The following is a 21,955-nucleotide window of genomic DNA, read 5'->3' as shown; positions in this document are numbered from 1 at the left end:
GAGAGCAGAGACTTCACATTTATCACTAACACTCCCTTTTTCTAACTTAAAAATATCTAAAGCAAAAGTAGCAAGATGCTGATGCTCACAACTATTCATTTATAGCCAGAGGACTCTCAAATATTTGTGAATTTACAAAATTATCTGTATTTTCTATACTTTTGAACACTGGAAAAAAAACTGAGTACATTCTCCCTCTGAGGAAAATGCTCTCATACCACTGAGTTTGTTTTTAAGATGCAGTGTTTGCTAATCTCTGCAAGTATTTCTAAAAGGATTTCCAGAAATGTTTTGGGTAATGCTACTGAAGCATCCCCAGGGGCATGAACCCAAGGTTGGCCCCTCTGCAGGCACAGCATGGCCAGGACACAGGCCAAAAGGCAAGAGAGGCCTCCTCCCCTTTTGGTTCTTAATTTTGGTTAGCATCCTTGATCCTTGAAGACAAGGTCTATGAGTCATTTTTCCTTGTATTTCAGAGTCTAGCACAAAACTCAAAATATAATGTTCAACAAGACAGAATGAGTGAATGAATGACTAAACGAATGTATAAAACATGAAGCTACTTGGTTGGCCTAGGAATCACAAGTCTACTAATTAAAAAACATTTTCAAACAACATATTTTGATCATGTTTTTCCTTTCTCCTAATTACTCCCAGATCTTCCCCACTTCCCTACCCATCCAACTTTATGCTCATCTCTATTTAAAAAAAGAGAAGCCAAAACAAAAGACAAGAAACACAACCTCCACACGTACATACACACACACAAAAATAAATAAATAAAATAAATAAATAAATAAAAACAAGCAGAAGACAAAAGGACAAAAAAAAATGTCAAAACAAAGCAGAATGAAACAAAAAGTCTACAAAAATACCACTGAATACATTTTGTGTTAGCCACCTACTCCTAGACATGAGCCCTGCCCTGAGGTGCAGCTGATATACCTAATGAGACTCCACTGGAGAAAACTGATTTTTCTGTCTTCCAGAGGGTATCAATTGCAGATACCTTCTTGGTTAGGGGATGAGAACCCTTATTCCTTCCCCTTGGTCCTGTGCAGGTCTTGGGCACACTCTCACAATCTCTGTATGTTCATATGTGCATCTGCCCCTTGTGTCTGGAGAACACTGCTTCTCTGAAGACAACCATCACCTTTGGCTCCTACAGTTTTTCTGCCTCCTATGGATCCCTTGATCCTTGAGAGGAGGGGTTTGATGAAGACATCCCATTTAATACTGGGTGCTCCAAAGTCTCTCTCCCTCTGCACATTGTCCAGTTATAGGTTGCTGTATTAATTCTGACCTGCTGCAAGAAGAAGCCTCTCTGATGTGGGCTGAGGGAGGCACTGCTCTGTGGTATAGAAATACGTCATCAGGAGTCATTTTAGTGCTATGTTCCTTTAGCAGATTGCTAGTAGTAGGCTTTCCCCTAGACCTGTGACTATCTAGTCTCAGGTTCTTGACCACTTTGGCAGTGTCAGGTATAGCTTCCATTTCATGGAAATGGATTTTCCATGAATCCAATTCTCCTAATTGGAATTCCTAAATTAGGAAATCCTTAATTTACTAAATTTAAAAAAAAGTATTTTAAATGGTTGGTTCCTCCCATAACATCTGTACCACTACTGCACCAGTACATCTTGTAGGCAGAACACTGTAGTAGGTCACAGGGTTTGTAGCTGGAAATACTGCTATTACCTCTTTCCTCCAATAGCATGCTGAGTAACTTTCAGCACCATGAACACTAATCAGTAGGGATGAAGCTCCTAGTTAGGCACCGGCCCAACTTTTTCATGTTTGATAACATAAGTGTTCTCCAGCAATACAGCCTTAACATCAAGTTGTAGAAAACAACCAATAGCCTTGGCAATAGGGTGTGATGTCTGGGGTTTCCATGGAACCGCTTTGGCCAACAACTCAAAAAGATGTAGCTCATTCCCGGCACTGGAGGTTTTACTTGGTGGCATATAAGGTCTAATTGTGGCATTGTTTCCCCTATTATTTGATGACTCCATTCATATCCCCTTTCATACGTGTATATATTTTAGGAAGCTTCTATAATAGGTCTCTATAGGGTTTTTCAAATGGCCCCTAGTGTTAGTTGTCCCTCCCCATATTCTCTCCCATCCCCTCCCCACTTAATCCTTCTATTCTAGTTTCTACTTTGTCTCTCCATAACAATATATTCTACTCTTGGGAGATCTTCTCCTCCCCACTAGTCCCTTATTAAACACTTAACCTCTGTGGTTATTCAAACTGTAACACACATTTCAAAAACTTAAAAGCTAACATCTGCATGTAAGAGAAAACATACAATATTTGTCCTTTGGGGTCTGGTTACCTTACTCAGGATGATTTTTTTCTAGCTTCATCCAGTTACCTACGAATTTCATTTTTCTTAACAGCTGGTTAGTATTTCATTGTATAAATGTACCACATTTTCATTATCCATTCATCAGTTGATGGATATCTATGGTGTCTGCAATTTCTGCCTATTGTGAACAGAGCAGCAATGACCATGGATGAGCAAGTATCTTTGCAGTAGGATGGAGAGTCTCTGGGTATAAGCCCCAGAGTGGTTTATTGGATCTTAAGGTAGATTGATTCCCAGCTCCACAAGGAACTACCACAATGATTTCCATAGTGGTTGCACCAGTTTGGCAATGAATAAGTATTCCCCTTCCCCTGACTCTTACCAGCATGTGCTACTATTTATTTTATTGACCTTGGCCATTCTGACTGGCATAAGATAAACTTTAAAATAGTTATCATTTACATTTTCCTGATAGATAAGGTGTTGAACATTTCTATATTTTTTAGCTAGTTTATTTCTTTTGAGAACTCTGCTTAGTTCTTTACCCAATTTCTTGAGTCATTTATTTGTTTTTAGTTTAGTTTATTTTTTTTGTTAGTTTTTTTTTTTTAGTTCTATATATAGTCTAGATTCTAGTCCTCTGTCAACTGTATAATTGGTAAAGATCTTTTTCCATTCTGTAGGCTACCACCTTGTCCTAAAGATGGTGTCCTTTGCTGCACAGAAGCTTTTCAGCTTCATGAGGTCCATCAGTGTCCTATTTAGAAAATCCTTTCCTGTGCCAATAAGTTTAAGCCTAGTTCTCACTTTTTCTTCTATCAAATTAAGGCTATCTGATATTATGTTGAAGTCCTTGATCTATTTGGAGTTTGGGTTAGGGTAGTAATAAATATATATCTATTTTCATTCTTTTACACGCAGCCATCCAGTTTGACCAGCAACATTTGTTGAGAATGCTGTATTTTTCTCCAGTGTGTATTTTTGGCTTCTTTGTCAAAAAAATCAGGAGTCAACAGGCGTGTAGATTTCTGTCTGGGTCTTCCATCTGATTCCATTGATCGACGTGTCTATTTTCATGCTAAAACCATGCTGTTTTTATTCCATCTCTCTAGTACAACTTGAAATCTAGGATGGTGATACCTCCAGAAGTTCTTTTATTGTTCGGATTATTTCAGCTATCTTGCATTTTTTGTGTGTTTCCATATGAAGTTGAAAATGATTGGTTTTTTTGTTTTTGTTTTTGTTTGTTTTCAATTTCTGTGAAGAACTGTGTTGTAATTTTGATGGGGATGGCATTGAATCTGCAGATTGTTTTTAGTAAGTGGCTGTTTTACAACATTAATCATACCCATCCATGAGCATGGGAGATCTTTCCATCTTCTAGTGTCTTCTTCACTTTCTTTCTTCTGTGTCTTAAAGTTTTTAATGTACAGTTTGCTTGTTTCTATTTCATTTAGTTAATCTCTTAGAAATAATTTCTGATTATTTCTTCCTGTCATTATAGAACTTTCAGGTGTTGCTAAGTTACTAATAGGAGATCTCTCCAAGTTTTTGTGTAGGCACTTAGTGCTATGAACTTGCTCTTAGAATTGCTTTCATTGTGTCCCATAGATTTGGGTAAGTGCTTTTATTGTTATTCAATTCTAAAAAGGTTTTAATTTCCTTCTTGACCTATTTTTCATTCAGTAATGAGTTCTGTTTTCATATGTTTGTATATTTTCTGCTATGTTGCTAATATCCAGCTTTAATCCATGGTGGTCAAATAGGATGTAGAATGTTATTTCAGTTTTCTTATTTTGTTGAATATAAGAAATTTATATTTGTGTCCAAGTATGTAATCAATTTTGTAGAAAGGTCCATGAGCTACTGAGAAAAAAGTATATTTTTTTGTGCTTGTGTGAAATGTTCTATAGATTATCTGCTAGGTTCATTTGATTTATGACATTATTTAACTCCAGTATTTCTGTTTTCGCTTTTGCTTGGATGACCTGTCTGTTAGCAAGTGTCAAGAATTGAAGTCAGACACTATCACTAGGTGAGGGTCAATATGTGATTTTAGCTGTGGTAGTTCATCTTTCATGATTTGGATGCCTTTATATTTGGTGCATAATCCTCTTGGTGGATTTTTTCCTTTGATGAGCATGTAGTGTCCTTCCCTATCCCTTCTGATTATTTTTTGTTTGGTCTATTTTATCAGATATTAGAATAGCTACACATGCTTGCTTCAATAGTCCATTTACTTGGAATATCTTTTTCCATTTTTTTACCCTGATGGTAAAGTGTGTCTCTTAGATGTAGCAGAAAGAGGGATCCTTTTTCTAACCCAATCTGTTAGTCTATATCTTTTTTTTTTTTTGGTTTTTCGAGACAGGGTTTCTCTGTGTAGCTTTGCGCCTTTCTGAACTCACTTGTAGCCCAGCTGCCTTGAACTCACAGAGATCCGCCTAGCTCTGCTTCCCGAGTGCTGGGATTAAAGGCGTGTGCCACTACCACACGGCTTAGTCTATATCTTTTTATTGGAGGAATTGGGACCATTAATACTGAGAGTTAGGAATGAGCAGCTTTTTCTTATTCCTATTATGTTGTTGCTATGGTGTAGGACTCCCCCCTTTTGATTTTTTTGTCTGGGGTTACTTATTCCTTGTGTTTTCTTGGACATGGTTAACCTCTTAGACTGAAGTCTTCCTTGTGCTTTCTATAGAGCTGGGTTGGTATAAATTGCTTAACTTTTGTTTTTTATCATGGTATGCTTTTTCTTTCTCCATGATTGTGACTGAAAGCTTTGCTGGGTATATCAGTCTGGGCTACCATCTGGGGTCTCTTAGCACTTGGACATCCATCCAAGCCCTTCCGGTTTTGGCATCTCCATTGAGAAGTCAGGTGCTATTCTAATGGGCCAGCCTTTAGATGTTATTTGGTCTTTTTGTCTTGCAGCTTTTACTATCCTCTCTTTGTTCTGTACATTTAGTACTTTGGTTATTATGTGTCATGGGGAATTTCCTTTCTGGTTCTGTCTATTTGGTGTTCTGCACACTTGTACCTTGATAGATACCTCCTTCTTTAGATTGGGGAAATTTGCTTCTAGGATTTTGTTAAAAATAGTTTCTGTGCTGTTGACGTAGGTTTATTCTCCTTCCTCTATACCTATTAATTGTAGATTTGGTCTTTTCATAGTGTCCCCGATTTCCTGACTGTTTTGTGCCTGGAGTTTTTTAGATCTAACATTTTCTTTGACTGTGGTATCCCTTTCTTCTGTGTTGTCTTCAAGACCTGAAATTCTCCCTTCCATGTCTTGTAACATGTCTTTCAAACAACTGTTTGTGTTTTAACAGTCTTCATTAAGGCATTTGTTCATAACCTCTTAAAGGCTCTTGAACATATTCAAAATTACTACTTTGAAGTCCTGGTCTTGTGCTTCAGCTAAATTGCATTTCTCAGGGCTTTTTGCAATGGGATCACTGGCTTCTAGAGGAGGCATTTTGTCTGGACTGTCCGTGTTTGTGTTTTTGTACTGGGCTCTAGGCATCTGGAGTTAGGATGTTAGGTGGTTTTGCTGTACATATCTAGTCGTGTCTTTGTTGGAATGGCATTCCATTCTTGGGTAACTGTTGCCCACTAGTAGAGAGTGCTTCTGCAGGTCAGTCAGTGACAGCGAAGAATGGAAATGGCTAAGAAAAGAAAGAGCCGGGGGACCAGGGTCTACACCAACAGGGAGAGTCCCCAGGGAGGGGAGGTTGGGCTCTGGCAGGCAGGCAGGCTGCAGTAGAGTTAAGAGTCAGTCTAGAAAGATTGGAATGGAGGACAGGAAGGATAGTGAATATTGTCTACCACTGTCTGAGATCATGTGGCCACTGGGGGGGGGGGGGGAGGGGTCCTGGTAGAAAGTGTTCTGCCTGGGTCTTCAGTAAGAGCCTCCTTTTTTATTTAAATCAAGAAATAAGAGAAAGATGGCTCAGCAGGTAAGCCTTTGCTGCCAAGTCTGACAACTTCATGATTCCCCAGGACCCCCATGGTGGTCCTCTGATCTCCATACATGTGCCATGGCACTAGAGTACTCACCCCACCCCCACACACATGCACAGAAGCACAAAAAAAAGAGAGACATAAATGTTAAAGACAGAGAGAGAGGAGGGGAGAATGGAAGGGAATGGAAAGAGGGGTCCGGGAAGATGGTTCACTGAGTTGCCAGGCAAGGGTGAGGAGGGGAATTACCACAGCCAGGACCCAGGTAGTGACTAGTAGGTATGGTGACCTTCCCCTAACGCCAATGTGTGGAAGGCAGAGACAAGGAATCCCCAGAGCAAGGTGGCTAGCTGGGCTAGCCAAAATGGCAAGCCAAAGCCTACACACATATACACACACACCACATATACACACATACACACACATACACACACATATACACACACACACACATACACACACACACCACACACATATGCACACATACACACACACACACACACACATACCACACACATACACACACACATACACACACACACACACACACACACATACCACACACACACACACACACCCACACACACACATACCACACACACACACACACACATATACACACATACACATGCATACACACACACACACACACACACCACACACACACACATACACACACACCACGCACATATGCACACATACACACACACACACACACACACACCACACACACACACATACATATACACACATCACACATGTACCCAAAGACATGTGACACACACAGACATATGCAAAAGCAAAAAAAGAGATGGAGGAGGAGGTTGTGGTTGATTACAGTTCTGCATTCCTTAATCTAGCTGTAGTTGGGCTTTGTTGTTTTGGCCTCCATTGTGAGAGAACAAAGAAAGGAGAGACCAGGAAGCTTTAAGAGGTTTCTAAGCAGAGGGACATGTTTTGCCTCAAATTCCAAGCCCACAGGGAAAGGAACAGAAAAGCATGAAAAATCTCACATTCTCTATTCCTTCATCACATACAGTAAGCGATGCAATTTGAAACTTTATTTTGTGGTAGTTTTATTTAAAGGGGTTGAGGCTTATACATTTAAAGGAAGTATTGACTGAATTAAACAACAACAACCAAAAGAAAAAACAAAACAAAAAACACCAAAACCAAAAAAAAAAAAAAAAAAAAAAACCCACCCACAATTCAAGGCCCAGTTATTAGAGTTTGCAACAAAATCAATGAAGAAGTTGTTGGATTAGCCTGATAGTTGTATGATTCACCTACTTATTCAAGGAATAAAGTAGAAGGAAGGGGAAAAAAGGTAAAAGTTAGTGACCATTATCATGGGTTGCACTTTAAGCAAAAAGTAGAAATGTATGACTGTTTTCACTGCTAAAAAAACAAATTCCTTCAGAGGTCACTCAGTGACCCAGGAGGGCAACTGAACAGGAGGTTAGAAACATTTAGGCAAGGAGTCAAAATTAGCAAATAAACACTTAAAAGAATGGTAAACCCTTGGTTGGGGGTAGGGTGGGATTTGGATGCAGGGAAAGAGCATTCTCAGGGCTAGAGGTGGGGGCAGAAAGTGATAAGCTCTTCTGGTAGTCAACATGGTCATCAAAAACCTGAAGAGCTAAACCTGGGAGATGGCTCAGTGGGTAAGGCCATGAAGACCTGAGTTTGGATGCCATCACCCAAGTAAAAAGTTTGGCACGATTGCATGCCTCTGTAACCACAGCTCTCGACAACCAGCCTAACCAAAAACCAAAAACCTAGAGCATACCCAGTGTCCTTCTTGCTTCTGCGTGAATATATGGGCACATACACTGACATATGCTGTACATACATGCATACACTCACATAAAAAACAAACAAGCAATTCTACTATGAGAAATGTATATGGGAATGTTTGCAGAAGCACAGAAAACATGCTTTAGATTGTTCCATCAATCTCTCCGTTATTTTGCAAAAATGGAAATTACCTTAATGCCCAATAATAACTACTTCAGTAAATCATAATACACTTACATTATTTATAATACAGACCTACAATAATTGATATGGAGAATTGTTGACACATATTAAACTTAAAGATTATAATATAGCATGCACAAGATGATTTTGTACAAATTAGAAGGAAGTGTATCCAAATGTTAAGAATTATTATGAGTGGTGGAAATGTGGGTATTTTTTTCCTTTTGGCTTACTACACTTTGCTATTTTACTTTTACTGTGCTTTTGCTTCAGAGGTTTTTAAATTCTACAAGGGAACAAGGGAATGTGGGCCAGGGAGATGGCTCAGCGAATAAAAGCACGTGCTTGCACAAGCCTGATAATGGATAATGTGTGTTCAGTAAAATGCCTGGAACCCAAGGAAAAAGCCAGATGCAGAGATGCACATCTGTAATCCCAGCACTCTCTCTGTGGTGAGATGGGAGGGAGAGGCAGGAGGAGCTAGTGAACCAGCTAGCCTGGAGTACACTTCAGCAGAAACAAGACACACCCTGCCTTAGTAAGGAGGCAGATGAGAACTTGTAGTTGGGGTTTTTTGTTTTGTTTTTTTTTTTTACTCTTTGGTCTTTGGGGACCTGCTCCCTACTCCCAAATAAATACACGGAGTCTTATCTTATTTATGAATTCCCAGCCTTAATTAGCTTGGCTTAATTCTAGCCAGTTTTTCTTAACTTAAATGATCCCAGATCTTCCTTTTGCCTCTGGTTTTCACCTTTGTTTACTCTATATCTCTTTCTTTCCTTCTTATTCCATGGCTGTCTGTGTTGCTGAGCAGCTGGTCCCTGGTGTCCTCTCCTTCTTTTCTCACTCCTCCCTTCTCCTTCTATCTATTCTCTCTGCCTGGCAGCCCCACCTATCCCTCTCCTGCCATGCTATTGGCTGCATTCAGCTCTCTATTAGACCAATCAAGTGTTTCAGGCAGGCAAAGTAACACAGCTTCACAGAGTTAAACAAATGCAACATAAAAGAATGCAACACATCTTTGCATCATTAAACAAATATTCCACAGCATAAATAAATGTAACACATCTTAAAATAATATTCCACAACAAGAACTGACTCCCAAAAGTTGTCCTCTGATTTCCGAATATACACACTCACACACAGTGTCTCTGTTCTTGCAATTTCTGTTCTCCCTTCCACTCCCTTGCCCTCGGGTAATTACTTTATGGAGTTGCACTTGGGTACAAGCATGCATGTGTGTGTGTGTGTGTGTGTGTGTGTGTGTGTGTGTGTGTGTGTATTTGCAATGATGACCCTCAATTAAAAGAATGGAGCCTGGAAGCTGGGCATGGTGGTGTATGCTTGTAACCCAAGCACTTGGGTGGATGAAGTATAAGGATCATCATGAACAAGCTAACAGCTAATAATAAGTCTAGATGCTTATAGGACCAGGAATAGTACATTTCTCTTGCTTTAACCTGTAATAAAATTGCCTATATTATTACTAAGTATCTAATTGTCTGCCATTGAAAAGACCCCAGTGGTCCTCCTTCTTAAGAGTTCTCCAGCAAGGAGACCAGCAGGCTCACCTCCTGCCTTTTTATGCACGTGTGTTTGTGACATCATCCCATGCCCTCTCTAGCTCTGTATGGAGAGCTGAGACAGGAGATCTGGTCTCTGAGCGCTACCTGTCCCTGGGGAGCCATATGACACTGTGTTTCCACTCCATGGGCTCACAAGGAAGTAAACATTGCCTTCAGAAATGCATGGGGAGGGTCCTCTGCAAGACGGTTACTTGCTTTTAACCACTGTGGTGTCTTTCCAGCCCCAAGCTGTTGGTTTTCTTTAAACTTTATTTTATTAATTCTTATTGTGTGTATGTATGTGTGAGTGAAGGGGTGCAGGCATGACCACCAGAGGTCAGTCCTTTCCTTCCACCTCCGTGCGGGTTCTGGGCATCAAACGCAAGTCACCAGGCTTGCACAGCAAGACCCTTTACCATTGAGCTGTCTCCCCACCCCTTCTGTTTCCCTCTCTTTCTTTCTCTCTTCTTGCCTTCCTTGCTTCCCTTTCTTTTGTTTGTTCGTTTTTATTTCTTCAGTACTGGGCTTGGTCCACGCTGGACACATGCTCTGCCACTGAGCCGTACCCTCAGCCCTCTTTTTACATTTTAGTTTGAGACAGGGTCTAAGTAGCAGAGGCTGCATTTGATCTCATGACCCTCCTGCCTCAGTCTCCTAAGTAGCTTGAATTACAGGTTGGTACCTTGGAGTTGTTCTTGAATGAAACCTGAATGTAACTTTATTCTTCTATAGCACCTGGTTTTTATCTTCCAGAAAAATCATCCTAATGACTGGTATGCCTAATGCTTTGTTCTACTTTAAAAAACTTGTAATTGTATTATTATCATGTGTGCATGCTGTGTGTGTATATTATGTGTTCATGCTGTGTGTGTGTATTATTATCATGTGTGCATGCTGTGTATATTATCATGTATGCATGCTGTGTGTATGTATTATTATCGTGTGTGTGTATTGTTATGTGTGCATGCTGTGTGTATGTATTATTATTGTGTGTGCATGCTGTGTGTGTATTATCATGTATGCATGTTGTGTGTGTGTATTACCATGTGTGCATTCTGTGTATATTATTACCATGTGTGCATGCTGTGTGTGTATTATTACCATGTGTGCATGCTGTATGTGTATTATTACCATGTGTGCATGCTGTGTGTATATTATTACCATGTGTGCATGCTGTGTGTGTATTATTACCATGAGTGCATGCTGTGTGTGTATTATTACCATGTGTACATGTGTGCATGCTGTGTGTATATTATTACCATGTTGTGCTTTTTTTATTACATGTGTGCATGCTGTGTGTGTATTATTACCATGTGTGCATGCTGTGTGTATATTATTACCATGTGTGCAAGCTGTGTGTGTATTATTACCATGTGTGCATGCTGTGTGTATATTATTACCATGTGTGCATGCTGTGTGTGTATCATTACCATGAGTGCATGCTGTGTGTGTATTATTACCATGTGTGCATGCTGTATGTGTATGAATGTGGGTGCTTGCTGTGTTTGTATGTATTATTACCACGTGTGCATGCTGTGTGTGTTATGAATGAGGGTGCTTGCATTAACGGTGAATGTGTAAAGTTCAGAGGACAACCTTGGAGAACCAGATCTGTCTTTCCATCTAGGCTTCTAGGTGGTCACACAAGTGCTTTTGCCAGCAAAGCCATCTGAATGGCATGTCTTTCTCCTTTTTAGAAAATTTTAAATTTTTAGCTGTTTTATTTTCATTTTTATTCACAAATAATAACTACTTATTTATTGAGTATAGTGTGATACTTCAATATACATACAAGGTACACTAATCAAATCAATAATAAGCATTTTCAACTGTTATCATTTATTATAATTTTTATTTGAGATTTCATATATCATACAATAAAATATGATCACATCCACCCATTTCCCTCCTCCAACTCCCCTCATATTCTTCCAACATGTCCCCCTCCCAACTTCACGTCTTTTTTTTCCTTTTTTCTTTTTTAGTCGCACTAAGTACAGTTCGTGCTGCTCATGTGTGCATGGTGTGGGGCCACCCATCTTCAAAACAGAATGATTATCTCTGCTCCAGTGGCTCTCAGCTCCCGCTAGTTCCTCATTAGGGGGTGGGGACTGGAGAGCACCTCCCTCGCCGTGCTGGAATTTTGGCTGTCTGACACAATGCTTGGTAGACAGTAAATATTGTTACTTCATTATTTTAAAACAAGACCAAGACACATCATGATGTGGTGAGTAGGAGGGCGGGATTCTGGAGACACTGAATAGAAATCCCAGCTCTGACCTTAATTAGCTGAGTGAGATGGAAATTTACTTAACTTGTCTCAGTTCCGTTTCCCCATTTATAAAATGGAGACAGTAACTGTTTCTAATTCATAGAGGTGGGTGAGTTATGATATAAACATTTAGATCCACATCTGCCACATAGGAAGTGTGGTAGTTTGAATGAGAAATGTTCCCGACGAGCTTAGGTATTTGAACACTTGATCCCTTGTTAGCAAATCTGTTTAGGGAGGTGGTGTAAGCTTGCTGGAGGAAGTATGCTTTGAAAGTTTAAGGCTGGGTGGGGGTGGCGCTCGCCTTTAATCCCAGCACTCGGGAGGCAGAGGCAGGCGGATCTCTGTGAGTTTGAGGCCAGCCTGATCTAAAGAGTGAGATCCAGGACAGGCACCAAAACTACGCAGAGAAACCCTGTCTGGGGGTAGGGTGGGGGGAGAAAGTTTAAGCTTTGCCTCACTTCCAGCCTGCTGGTTCTGCTTCATGTTTACAGTGGAAGATGTGATCTCTGGGCTCCCTTCTCTGGTAGCTTGTAGCCATGTTGCCCCCTGCCTCCATTATAGACCCTCTTTCTGGAACATAAGCCAAATTAAATTCTTCCTTCCCTAAGTTGCCTTTGGTCATGGCATTTTGTCACAGCAACAGAGAAGTTGACTAATACAGTAAGAAAAAGTCATATTTGTCCAGAAGGTCATGAATGTGCCCCCCCCAACAGTTTATATATTTTCTTGATTTATCCAAAGTTCTTGTTTTACTTTAACATCTGATCAAGTTCTACACCTATTCTGTGTTTGAAAGAAACAAGTGATATGGGATTTGGCTTGGTTGGTAAAGCACTTGCCTAGCACACATAAGGCCCTAGGTTTAATACCTAACACTGTATAAAAGGAAAAAGAAACCAAGGTATTGTTTAATGGATCTTCACATTATTACTAATAATTTCCTGGATCTATAAAGGCAGTAAATTTCAGTAATCAAAGAAGTAATTAACAAGAGAATGCTCCTTGAAGGACTAATACATCTAATACAGCAGTTCCTAAAGTCCAAACACAAACATTATTGCGACAACCTAATTCAGATCTAGTTTCTCTTCTGCATGAAATCAGGGAAAAACTAAAATCAAGACAAATGCATATTGCTCACCAGAAAGTAAACTTTACTCTTCCAACTGAGAACAACTGAGGGGTAGTTTCATCTTCTATCGCTCTGAGCTACAGGTTCCAAAGAAATGTTTCAGTATATACAAGGGATACAGTCACACGAGATGCTCCTAAGCATGTCCTACCTGATGACTTCCAGCACTTGAATCTAGGCTCATGAGAGCAGCAGAGAGCCAGAACAACCATGGGGAGACAGCCGCTGGCAGCCTTCTCGACTTCCTCTGGCTTTGGCCCTGTCTCTGCACTGGGCAAAGAGGTTTGCAGGAAGCCACAGAAATTTGAATGCACTGGGGAACATTTTTCACAGACTGTAAGACACTGCTCATTCCTTGGTGAGGCTGGGGCACAGAGCCTAGCTCTTCGCAACTGTAATTTTTAGTATGTCAGATTGCAGTATTTCATTGACAGAAAGAACAGTGGTTCTCATGACAAATATATTAAGGAATATCATCGTTAAATAAGAAGGTGAAAATATGAACTTGTACTAAAAAGTCCTAATGGCCATATTTCAACACTATTTTACTTTTGGAATTTGAGCTATTTTAAAAACTAACAGACACACATGTAAGGTAAAAGATTTTCTCCATGCTTGACACCACAAAACATCGTACTGTCTACATACTATGCACTACCCAGAAACAGCACTGTCAATGCTATTACTGAAATGATTTCTTAAGGTTGATTCTTTGCTTTTTTTTTTTTTTTTTTTTTTTTTTTTTGGTTTTTTGAGACAGGGTTTCTCTGTGTAGCTTTGCGCCTTTCCTGGAACTCGCTTTGGAAACCAGGCTGGCCTCGAACTCACAGAGATCCGCCTGGCTCTGCCTCCCGAGTGCTGGGATTAAAGGCGTGCGCCACCGCCGCCCGGCCCTGATTCTTTGCTTTTAAAGGAAATTCTCAAAACACACGTATCAAAATAGCAGAGGCTTAATGAAGAGCGCTGTCCTAGGAGCAGTCTGTCGTCCTGACTGCCACTGTTGATGGCCTTTCACAAATGACATGGCCTTGTGCAAGGACAGCTTCAGCGTTACTTTCCCTTCTCCTCCAGTTTCATTTCCCTCTCCAGGGTAAAACACCTCCAGCGTAGGGGAGGAAAGGGTTTATTTGGTTTACAACGTCAGGTCACAGTCCATCATTTTGGGGAAGTCAGGGCAGGAACTCAAGCAGCTAATCACACCCACAACCAAGCACAAAAGGAGCATATACACACTCTGGCTTGCTCAAGTCTGCTTTCTTCGCTGAGCCACAGCTCTGGACCGAGTCCATTGAAATGGTGCTGCCCACCCCGGCTAGGTCCTGCCTCCATCAATAGAGAATCTAACACAGCCATGCCCACAGGCAAACCCTCTGGAGACAGGCCATCATTGCCACCTCTTCCCAGGTGATTCTGGATTGTGTCAAATTGACAATTAAAGCTGAATGCATCTTCTGTTCAAGATGACTTGAGTGCCCTAAGGTTTTCTGATAACACAACATCTGGAACACAATGTGTGATCTTTAAGTGGTGGGTTTTGATACCACTAGGCACATTTTGTTAATAATCCACCCTTCTGAAAGTGATGCCTGCCAAGTCCAGTGTAATTCTTGCACCCAATATACAAAAAGGTATAAAAGAGAACTCTAAGAACAGAAAAATACAACTTATCCTCTTTCTGGAAGGTTAGAAAACATCTTCTATTTTACTTTCCTACACGGGCACTTCCAGGCAATTAGAACAAACGCTCTGTTCCAATGAGTATGTCTGATGTTCTCAGCACAGTATTGAATTATGTGAGAGACATCAACCCCAAGGAAGTTCCAGGGGGCCAAAACCCACCCTCAAAAGATCTCTGTCTAGAAAACCTCCAACTGCAGCTTTCCTTCTTAGGCTCTCGGAGATGCTGGTGTGAGAGATGGCAATGACCATGATGAAGCGAGCGGCACCGAGCAGCACCGAGCTGCACCGAGCGGCACCGATGCCGCAGTTAACAGTTATTTAACATTTACTGGGAGCCAGGCATTGTCAGCAACCTGCCCCTACTCTGCTCCATTTAATCCCCCTCACAGTCAGAAAAGGGAGAAACTCTGGTCAGATATCACGATTATCCCCACTGACACAGCAGCCCGAGATGGTGGCAATCCCAGCAACTGGAAAGCTGAAGCAGGAGAACTTCTTGGAGTTCAGGGCAGTTTGGGCTACAAAGTGAGACCTTGGAGAGACAGAGGGAAGCCGGGGAAGGGGTCAAAGCTGAGAAAGATTTAAAATGTGTATGCCCAATGTTATATAGTCAGTTTACAATAAACAGCCCATTTGTGAGCAAATTTGATTGTACCCTGGCTCTCGGTTTTTCTAACACTGTTTTTTTTGGGTGATTGTTTTTGTTTGTTGCAAGATCTCTGTATGAAGCCTAGAATGGCATTCGACTTGTGATCTTGTTTCAACCTCCTGAGGGCTGGCATTATAGGCAGTCCACCACATCTGACTCAAGACCTTAATTCTTAACCCTTGAGTTACACCAACCCCTTAACTCCTTGCAAGAGTGCCTCCAGGGTTAACTTAGGCCTGGGTCAGCCACTTTAGATCAGTATCACTCCACCTGAATCTCTCACATTCTTCCTGCCCTTGTTCCTGTTTCCTGGCTTGTTTCTTTCTCATGACAGAGACAAAGTAAGGAGAAGCAAGTAAGCAACCATGACATCCCCCCAAAACTCCTATGAATAGCCCTTACTGCCCCCATGGAACCCAGATTCAGAAAAAAAAGCTCCGGTAGGAAGACTGCTATAATTTATGACTTTAGACTAGCACCCTTTAGTCTGCAAACATTTGTATACAGTCCACATTAATAATTAAACTCATTTGACAGATGAAATAAAGAGGTATGAGAAGTGGTTTGCTCGCAACTACACAGTGCAGCTCCACAGGCCCTCTGAAGTCCTTAACTGCTCACTATTCAAGGATGGTGATTCCTAGTGGCTCAGGCTCGCTCACTAACAGCCCAAAGATGAACTTACTGTGAATCAACTTCCCACAGGCTCAACTGAAAAAAAAAAAAAAAAAAAAAAAGCCCAAAACAAAAACTGGAAATCTTCCCGAGGGCTGCCCTTCACAGTTCCACATTATCTTTTAGCCAGGCAGTCTTGATTTCCCAGGTCAAGGCAAATGTGCCCCTGAATGCTGGTCAGCAGTTTTCAGTGGAGGAAGCACTGCCACTCAAGTCTACTGAGAACTCTGAGCAGTCAACACATACAGATAGAGCCTGTACAACTCTGATTATAAATCGGAGATACCTGTGTCCTCACTTTGCTGGCGCGCTCTAAGTCTTTAAATGTCAGCTCATTCCTTGTTGCTTATTTAAATGAAGAATTTTAAAAATCACTTTTTCCACTTCATTGCTGGCTCCCTTTGGACCAAGGAATAAAAATAGCGATGTCATCAGGAGCCAAGATCTTTTCTGGAAGAGGGGGCGGGGTTGAAAGAGCCCTAACCCTGGCACGGACTGACGGGTCTGCTTCAAAGCAGAGCGGATTTCAGCCACTTCGCCTCTTTCCCCTTTTCCCCCAACTGGAAGGAAGGCGCAATTTGTAAGACAAGTCCTGGCGCGCGCCACCGCGCTCTGGGCTTGCTCGGCGCTCTCCCGGCCCCGCCACCTGTCAGAACGGCGAGGGGCGGCTCGAGCCACGCGGGGTTGGGGAGGTGGCGCGCGAGGCTGCTCCGGGAAGCAGCCCGGGTGACTGAGGACAGTAGGGACGAGGCTGAGTCCCCGCGCGCTCGCCGCCGCCGCCTCGGGGACCCGCGCGCCCCGCCGCGGACTCAGCTTACCTGTTGATCTTGAGCGCGAAGGCGCGGCGCTCGGCGCTCGGCAGCGTGGCCATGGCGCGCGCGCGCGCGGCTCGACGGCCTCGGGGACTCGGCGGGGCGGCGGAGGGACGGGACCCGAACGCACAGCCGCTGCAGCGCCCGTCGCGCCCGCCGCCAGCCTCATCTGTCAGTCGCGCCGGGAAACTTCCGCATTTCCACCTTGGCGGCGCGGCTCCCGGCGCGGGGAGGGGGGAGGGCCCTGCACCGCCGCCCACAGCGCCGCCCGGCCTGGCACGCACCGAGCGCTCGGCGAGGGCGTGGACGGCGCGCGGAACCGCGATCCGGATGCTCCGAGTCGCCGGCCGCAGGCGCGCGCTTCCCGCCGCTGACCCCGGGCGGAGAGGAACGCCGGCGGCTGAGCGGGGACCGCGAGCGCTGGCCGGAAACGCCGGCGGCCGGAGCCACTGGGCAACTGGGGCAGCGCGCCCGGTCCAGGAGCAGCCTGGGGCTCTGGAGGGGACTCCCGGAGGGTTGACGCCATCCCTGGGAGACAACAGTTTAAAAACAACACCGCAACTCCGTAGGACTCCCCGTCATTTTTTTTTCCCAGCTGAATGCACACTATCAGGCATTGAACACTTTATTATAATATATCCATCCCAGGGATAAATATTATAAGCTATATGATTTTTCTTTCTACAACCTAAGATACCCCCCACCCTACCCCACCCCTAGGAAACACTACACACAGCATTGAGATTCACCTGCATCTCAACTGAGTTCAGTTTCATTTGCAGAAACTTGACCAGACCAGCCCTGGCACTCAGGCGAAATCTGGAAGAAAAAAAGAAAAAGAAATTCCCAAAAGAGGAGGATGGAAAAAACGTGTGTCTATTTCAAGTCATTTCTCTTGGTCCAAGCTGTGCTGTGTGAACACTCTATGTGTCTCTACTTGTCAACTTGCCTTCGAAAATATGAAAGGGGTGTATTTTTGGTTCAAAGCTGTAGTGTCTAGATATGGAAGCCACAAGCCACATGTGGCTGCTGACCACTTGAATTTTTGGTTAGTCTGAAATGAGATGGGTTGCAAAATAAATACACACCGGGTTTCCAAGACAGTACAGAAAAAAATAATGAAAAAGTGTCTTAATAATAAATTTTTGTGTTGACTGCATGTTTAAAACGATCCTTTGGAATCTGTTAAGTGAAGAAACAAACATATTATTAAAGGTAATTTCACCTTTTTGTTTTTCCCTGTACTAAATATGGTCCGAATTAAGAAATACTTAGGCAGCTCACATTTGCTGGCACATTGCATTCTTACTGGGCAGCACTGGTCTAATACAACTTAATTTGTAACCTAATACTAAAATGCTGTGGACCATATGCTGTCTGTTCTTGGCAGCCTTCTTCCTCTGCTTTTGGATATGTAGGGAGTTGAGGAAATCTTCAGGGCTGGTTAGGTAACTCTCCCCTCCCTTATACCAATGCCTTCAAGCACATAAGACAATGTGCATAGCATAAAAATATAGAAATTATCAAAACAGATCCTAAGAGAACATGTCTCTAATCTAATTATATATATATATAATTTATATATATATATATATATATATATATATATATATATATATCAAAGCAAAACCAACTATTAATTGTAACCTAAACCTGTAATCCCAGCTACTCAGAAGGCTGAGGCAAGAGGATCATAAAGTCAAGGCCTGCCTGTGGGACAAAGTGAGTGTGCAAGGCCACCGTGGCCAACTCATAGATAGTAGCAGTAGAGTACTTGCCTAACATGCTCAAGGTTCTGGGTTCACTTTCAGTGCCAATTTCTCCTCCTCCCTCCCTCCCTCCCTCCCTCCCTCTTCTTCTTCTTCTACTTCTTCTTCTTCTCCTCCTCCTCCTCCTCCTCCTTCCTTCTCTCCTCTCTCTTCTCTCTCTCTCTCTCTCTCTCTCTCTCTCTCTCTCTCTCTCTCTCTCTCTCTCACACCAGGCTGGTCTCGATCTCACAGAGATCTGCTTGCCTCTGCCTCCGGAGTGCTGGGATTACAGGTGTGCACCACCATGCCTAGTTCCAGTGTCAGTTTTTTTTTTTAAAGGCCTTTGTTGGGGGAGTTCCAGCAGTTTTCTGCAGCTGGTTTGAGTCTGGAGTGTTACACTTAGCTTTGATCTGCCTTTTGTCTTCTGTTTGAAGTATGTAAATCTGATCTGAGAGTTTCCTAGGGGTACAAAGCCTTATGTAAAACTTGATTGGGAGAGGACTGGCAAACTGGGATGTCTTTTAACTGAGAATTTGCATTTGGCATTGTCCCTTTGGGGACCTTAGATAAGAGGTCTTGGTATAGGAAATTGACTTGCTAAAAGTATGAATTGGATAACAATAAAAGGGTCCTTTGCTAAGCTACAGTGTGTCAGTCCTCAAAAGGCTGATCCCCTCAGCTGAAAAATGCTAAAATCCGTCCTTAGAGTGCCTCTGTGTCTTCTTTCCATGGACCAGCGTAAACCCACACCAGATAGTGCCAATTTTTTAAAAGGCCTTTTAAAAAAAAGCTGTTGTTTCTGAATTGCAAAGGTTTCCTAAAGCTATTTACTAAAATAGAATTTATGGGAAAATATTTGGTTAGAAAAATATTAAAAGAATAATTATATAAATGCATCTTCAATCTGTAATCAATAAATAATCCATTGAGAAGTTTTTACCTGAGCCTTTGGTCCACTTACAGATGGACTTGTCTGGGTGTCTCTATGTTTATGGCATGAACTTCCACACAGAACCAAAATATACTTGTTTCTACACAAACAGGGGTAAAATGTAATGAGAACATCTCAAATTTTCAGAATTTTCCATTAAGAAAACTTGTTTGAGATGGTCAGGAGAATAGCATGAAATATTACACCTTGCCTCACATTATACTATGTTCAACTTAGTATTTGATACCTAACCATGGAGGTTAGACCAGCATCGCTATCCATGTTGTTAATTCATACTTAAAAATAACTCCAAATTTTCTTAACGGTTGCCTAACTCATCAAGAACGTGTTATCTGTGAAGTTAGCATAGCTTTATCTGCTCTTGGGTGGCTTCACGGTTCCCCATCAAACTTCAGAAGCAGCCAACCAAGTGTCTTCCTTCTGAGTTCTCACTTCCTCTCTAGTTCCCTAATCTGAAGCTTCTCTCTTCACGCCTCTGGCACAGCTAACTCTGCAAGGCTTCCCTTCCTCATTTGCAGGCCTCTCTGGCCCTTCCTCTTTCTCTAGAGCATTGTGTCATTCAATTTTGTTTTTCCTTTTCACAAAAATCTCCCTCGACTCCTACGACCGACTAACCATACATCAATTATCTTAAATTCTCACTTAGGTTTCCCCAAACTTTATTTTCCTTTAAATGGCATCTTGCTGTATTATTGAACAAACAACTAAATAACACCTGACCCAGGCACCCTTTATAAATTAACCAGTTAATTAATTAATTCATAACAACCACTAAGTAATGTCATTATCTCCACTCTACCACTTGAGGAACCTAAGGATCAGATGGATGGAAGCGACTTCTCCAAGGTCACAGAGTAGTGAGGACAGGGCCATTTCCAATCCTAAAGTTCTGCCTATCACCTGGACACTTGCACTTAAAGTTTCCATTTTCAAACTCCACAAAACTAAAATTCTCTATCTCCCCTACCCAACCGGAAGCTGGCTGTTCCTCGATAATCACTCGTTTCTGTTCTTGGAGATACTTCTCTGTATTTCAGGTTTAAACTTTGTAGTTATTTAGTAGGGGAAAGCCATCAGTTGGGCTATGGCTTCAGCTTTGAGTTAACTGTGATCCCAATGACACCATCTTTGGATCAGTCCTTTGTCTTGAAAGAACATCACTAGCTTGCTGCTCTCTGAACTTTAAGAAGGTGTCAGTTGTGGTGATTTATTGGACCCTAATAAAATTTGCCTGAAGATCAGAGAGACAAAGAACAAGCCTGCCAAGTCTTACTTCTAGGACTCCTCAGCCTGAAAAGCTTCAGTTCCTGTCTCCTCACATCATATATACCCTTCACCACCCAGCCATCACTTCCTTCTTAGTGCTTCCCAAGCAAAGGCATGAGATCTCAAGTGCTGGGGTTAAAGGTGTGTGCCACCACAGCCTGGCCTCTATGTTTAAACTAGTGGCTTGTTCTGTCCTCTGATCTTCAGGCAAATTTTATTAGGGTACACCATATATTACCACAGTCAGTTCCAGCTTTGTCCTCACCTTTACCTTGCAGCTCTAATCACCTGCCAAGGGCTGCCATGCATTCTTTATAAAGTGTCACTTCATAAACATACCAGCGTTCTCACTGCTTTCCATCCTGGCCCATGAGTTCATGTCAGGATAACAAAAACCACACTTGAAATGGCTCCCCTACCGTACTCCTTGCTCATTCTGGTTTAATTGGTCTCTGGCACTGGGTTAAGTCCCTGCTAACTACCCTTACTAGTTGCTCAGCAACCTCTGTGATCAAGTATATCCTCCCCTCAGTGTGTGACAGGCCTGCATCAGTCAAAGCAGGGCAGATCCACAGCTCACCCCTGGGAAGGCAGTGTTCTTTCTTCTGGGGTTCGCCCTATCTCTGTTAGTCTTCCTGTTCTCTTTATCCCACATTACCTCGTCTCTCTCCATCTTCAGTGTGTGAGACAAGTTTTCGTGTCCCACACAAGGGAGAACTTCTTTCAGTTTTCCAGCACTCTTTAGTTGGTTAGGAAGTGCATCTCACTGTCAATAAACATATCCTAGTAGAATTCATGATGCATGAGGGATGGTTTATAGAGAAAACTGAGGCTGTTTTTATGTCTCTTTCCGTCTTCCAAAAAACAGTATCTCCACAATCTCCCAAGATTCCCCAGATTGTGCTCAAATGTTACCTTCCATGATAGTGCCTAGCTCCTTTTCC

General features: G+C 42.3%; 1 protein-coding gene across 1 annotated transcript in view; it reads right to left on the bottom strand.

The window, feature by feature from the left end:
- Positions 1-17,203, bottom strand: part of Dock8 (dedicator of cytokinesis 8) — a 201,826-nt gene extending 184,623 nt beyond the window's left edge. The window contains exon 1 of the mRNA XM_028894144.2: positions 17,052-17,203. Coding sequence (XP_028749977.1) covers positions 17,052-17,104 — 53 coding nt within the window. The 5' untranslated portion in view covers positions 17,105-17,203. The remainder of the gene's footprint in view (positions 1-17,051) is intronic.
- Positions 17,204-21,955: the final 4,752 nt, after the last annotated feature.

This window comes from Peromyscus leucopus, chromosome 1, assembly GCF_004664715.2.
Source record: "Peromyscus leucopus breed LL Stock chromosome 1, UCI_PerLeu_2.1, whole genome shotgun sequence".
Classification (NCBI taxonomy): domain Eukaryota; kingdom Metazoa; phylum Chordata; class Mammalia; order Rodentia; family Cricetidae; genus Peromyscus; species Peromyscus leucopus.
This window is presented reverse-complemented; position numbering and strand designations above follow the sequence as displayed.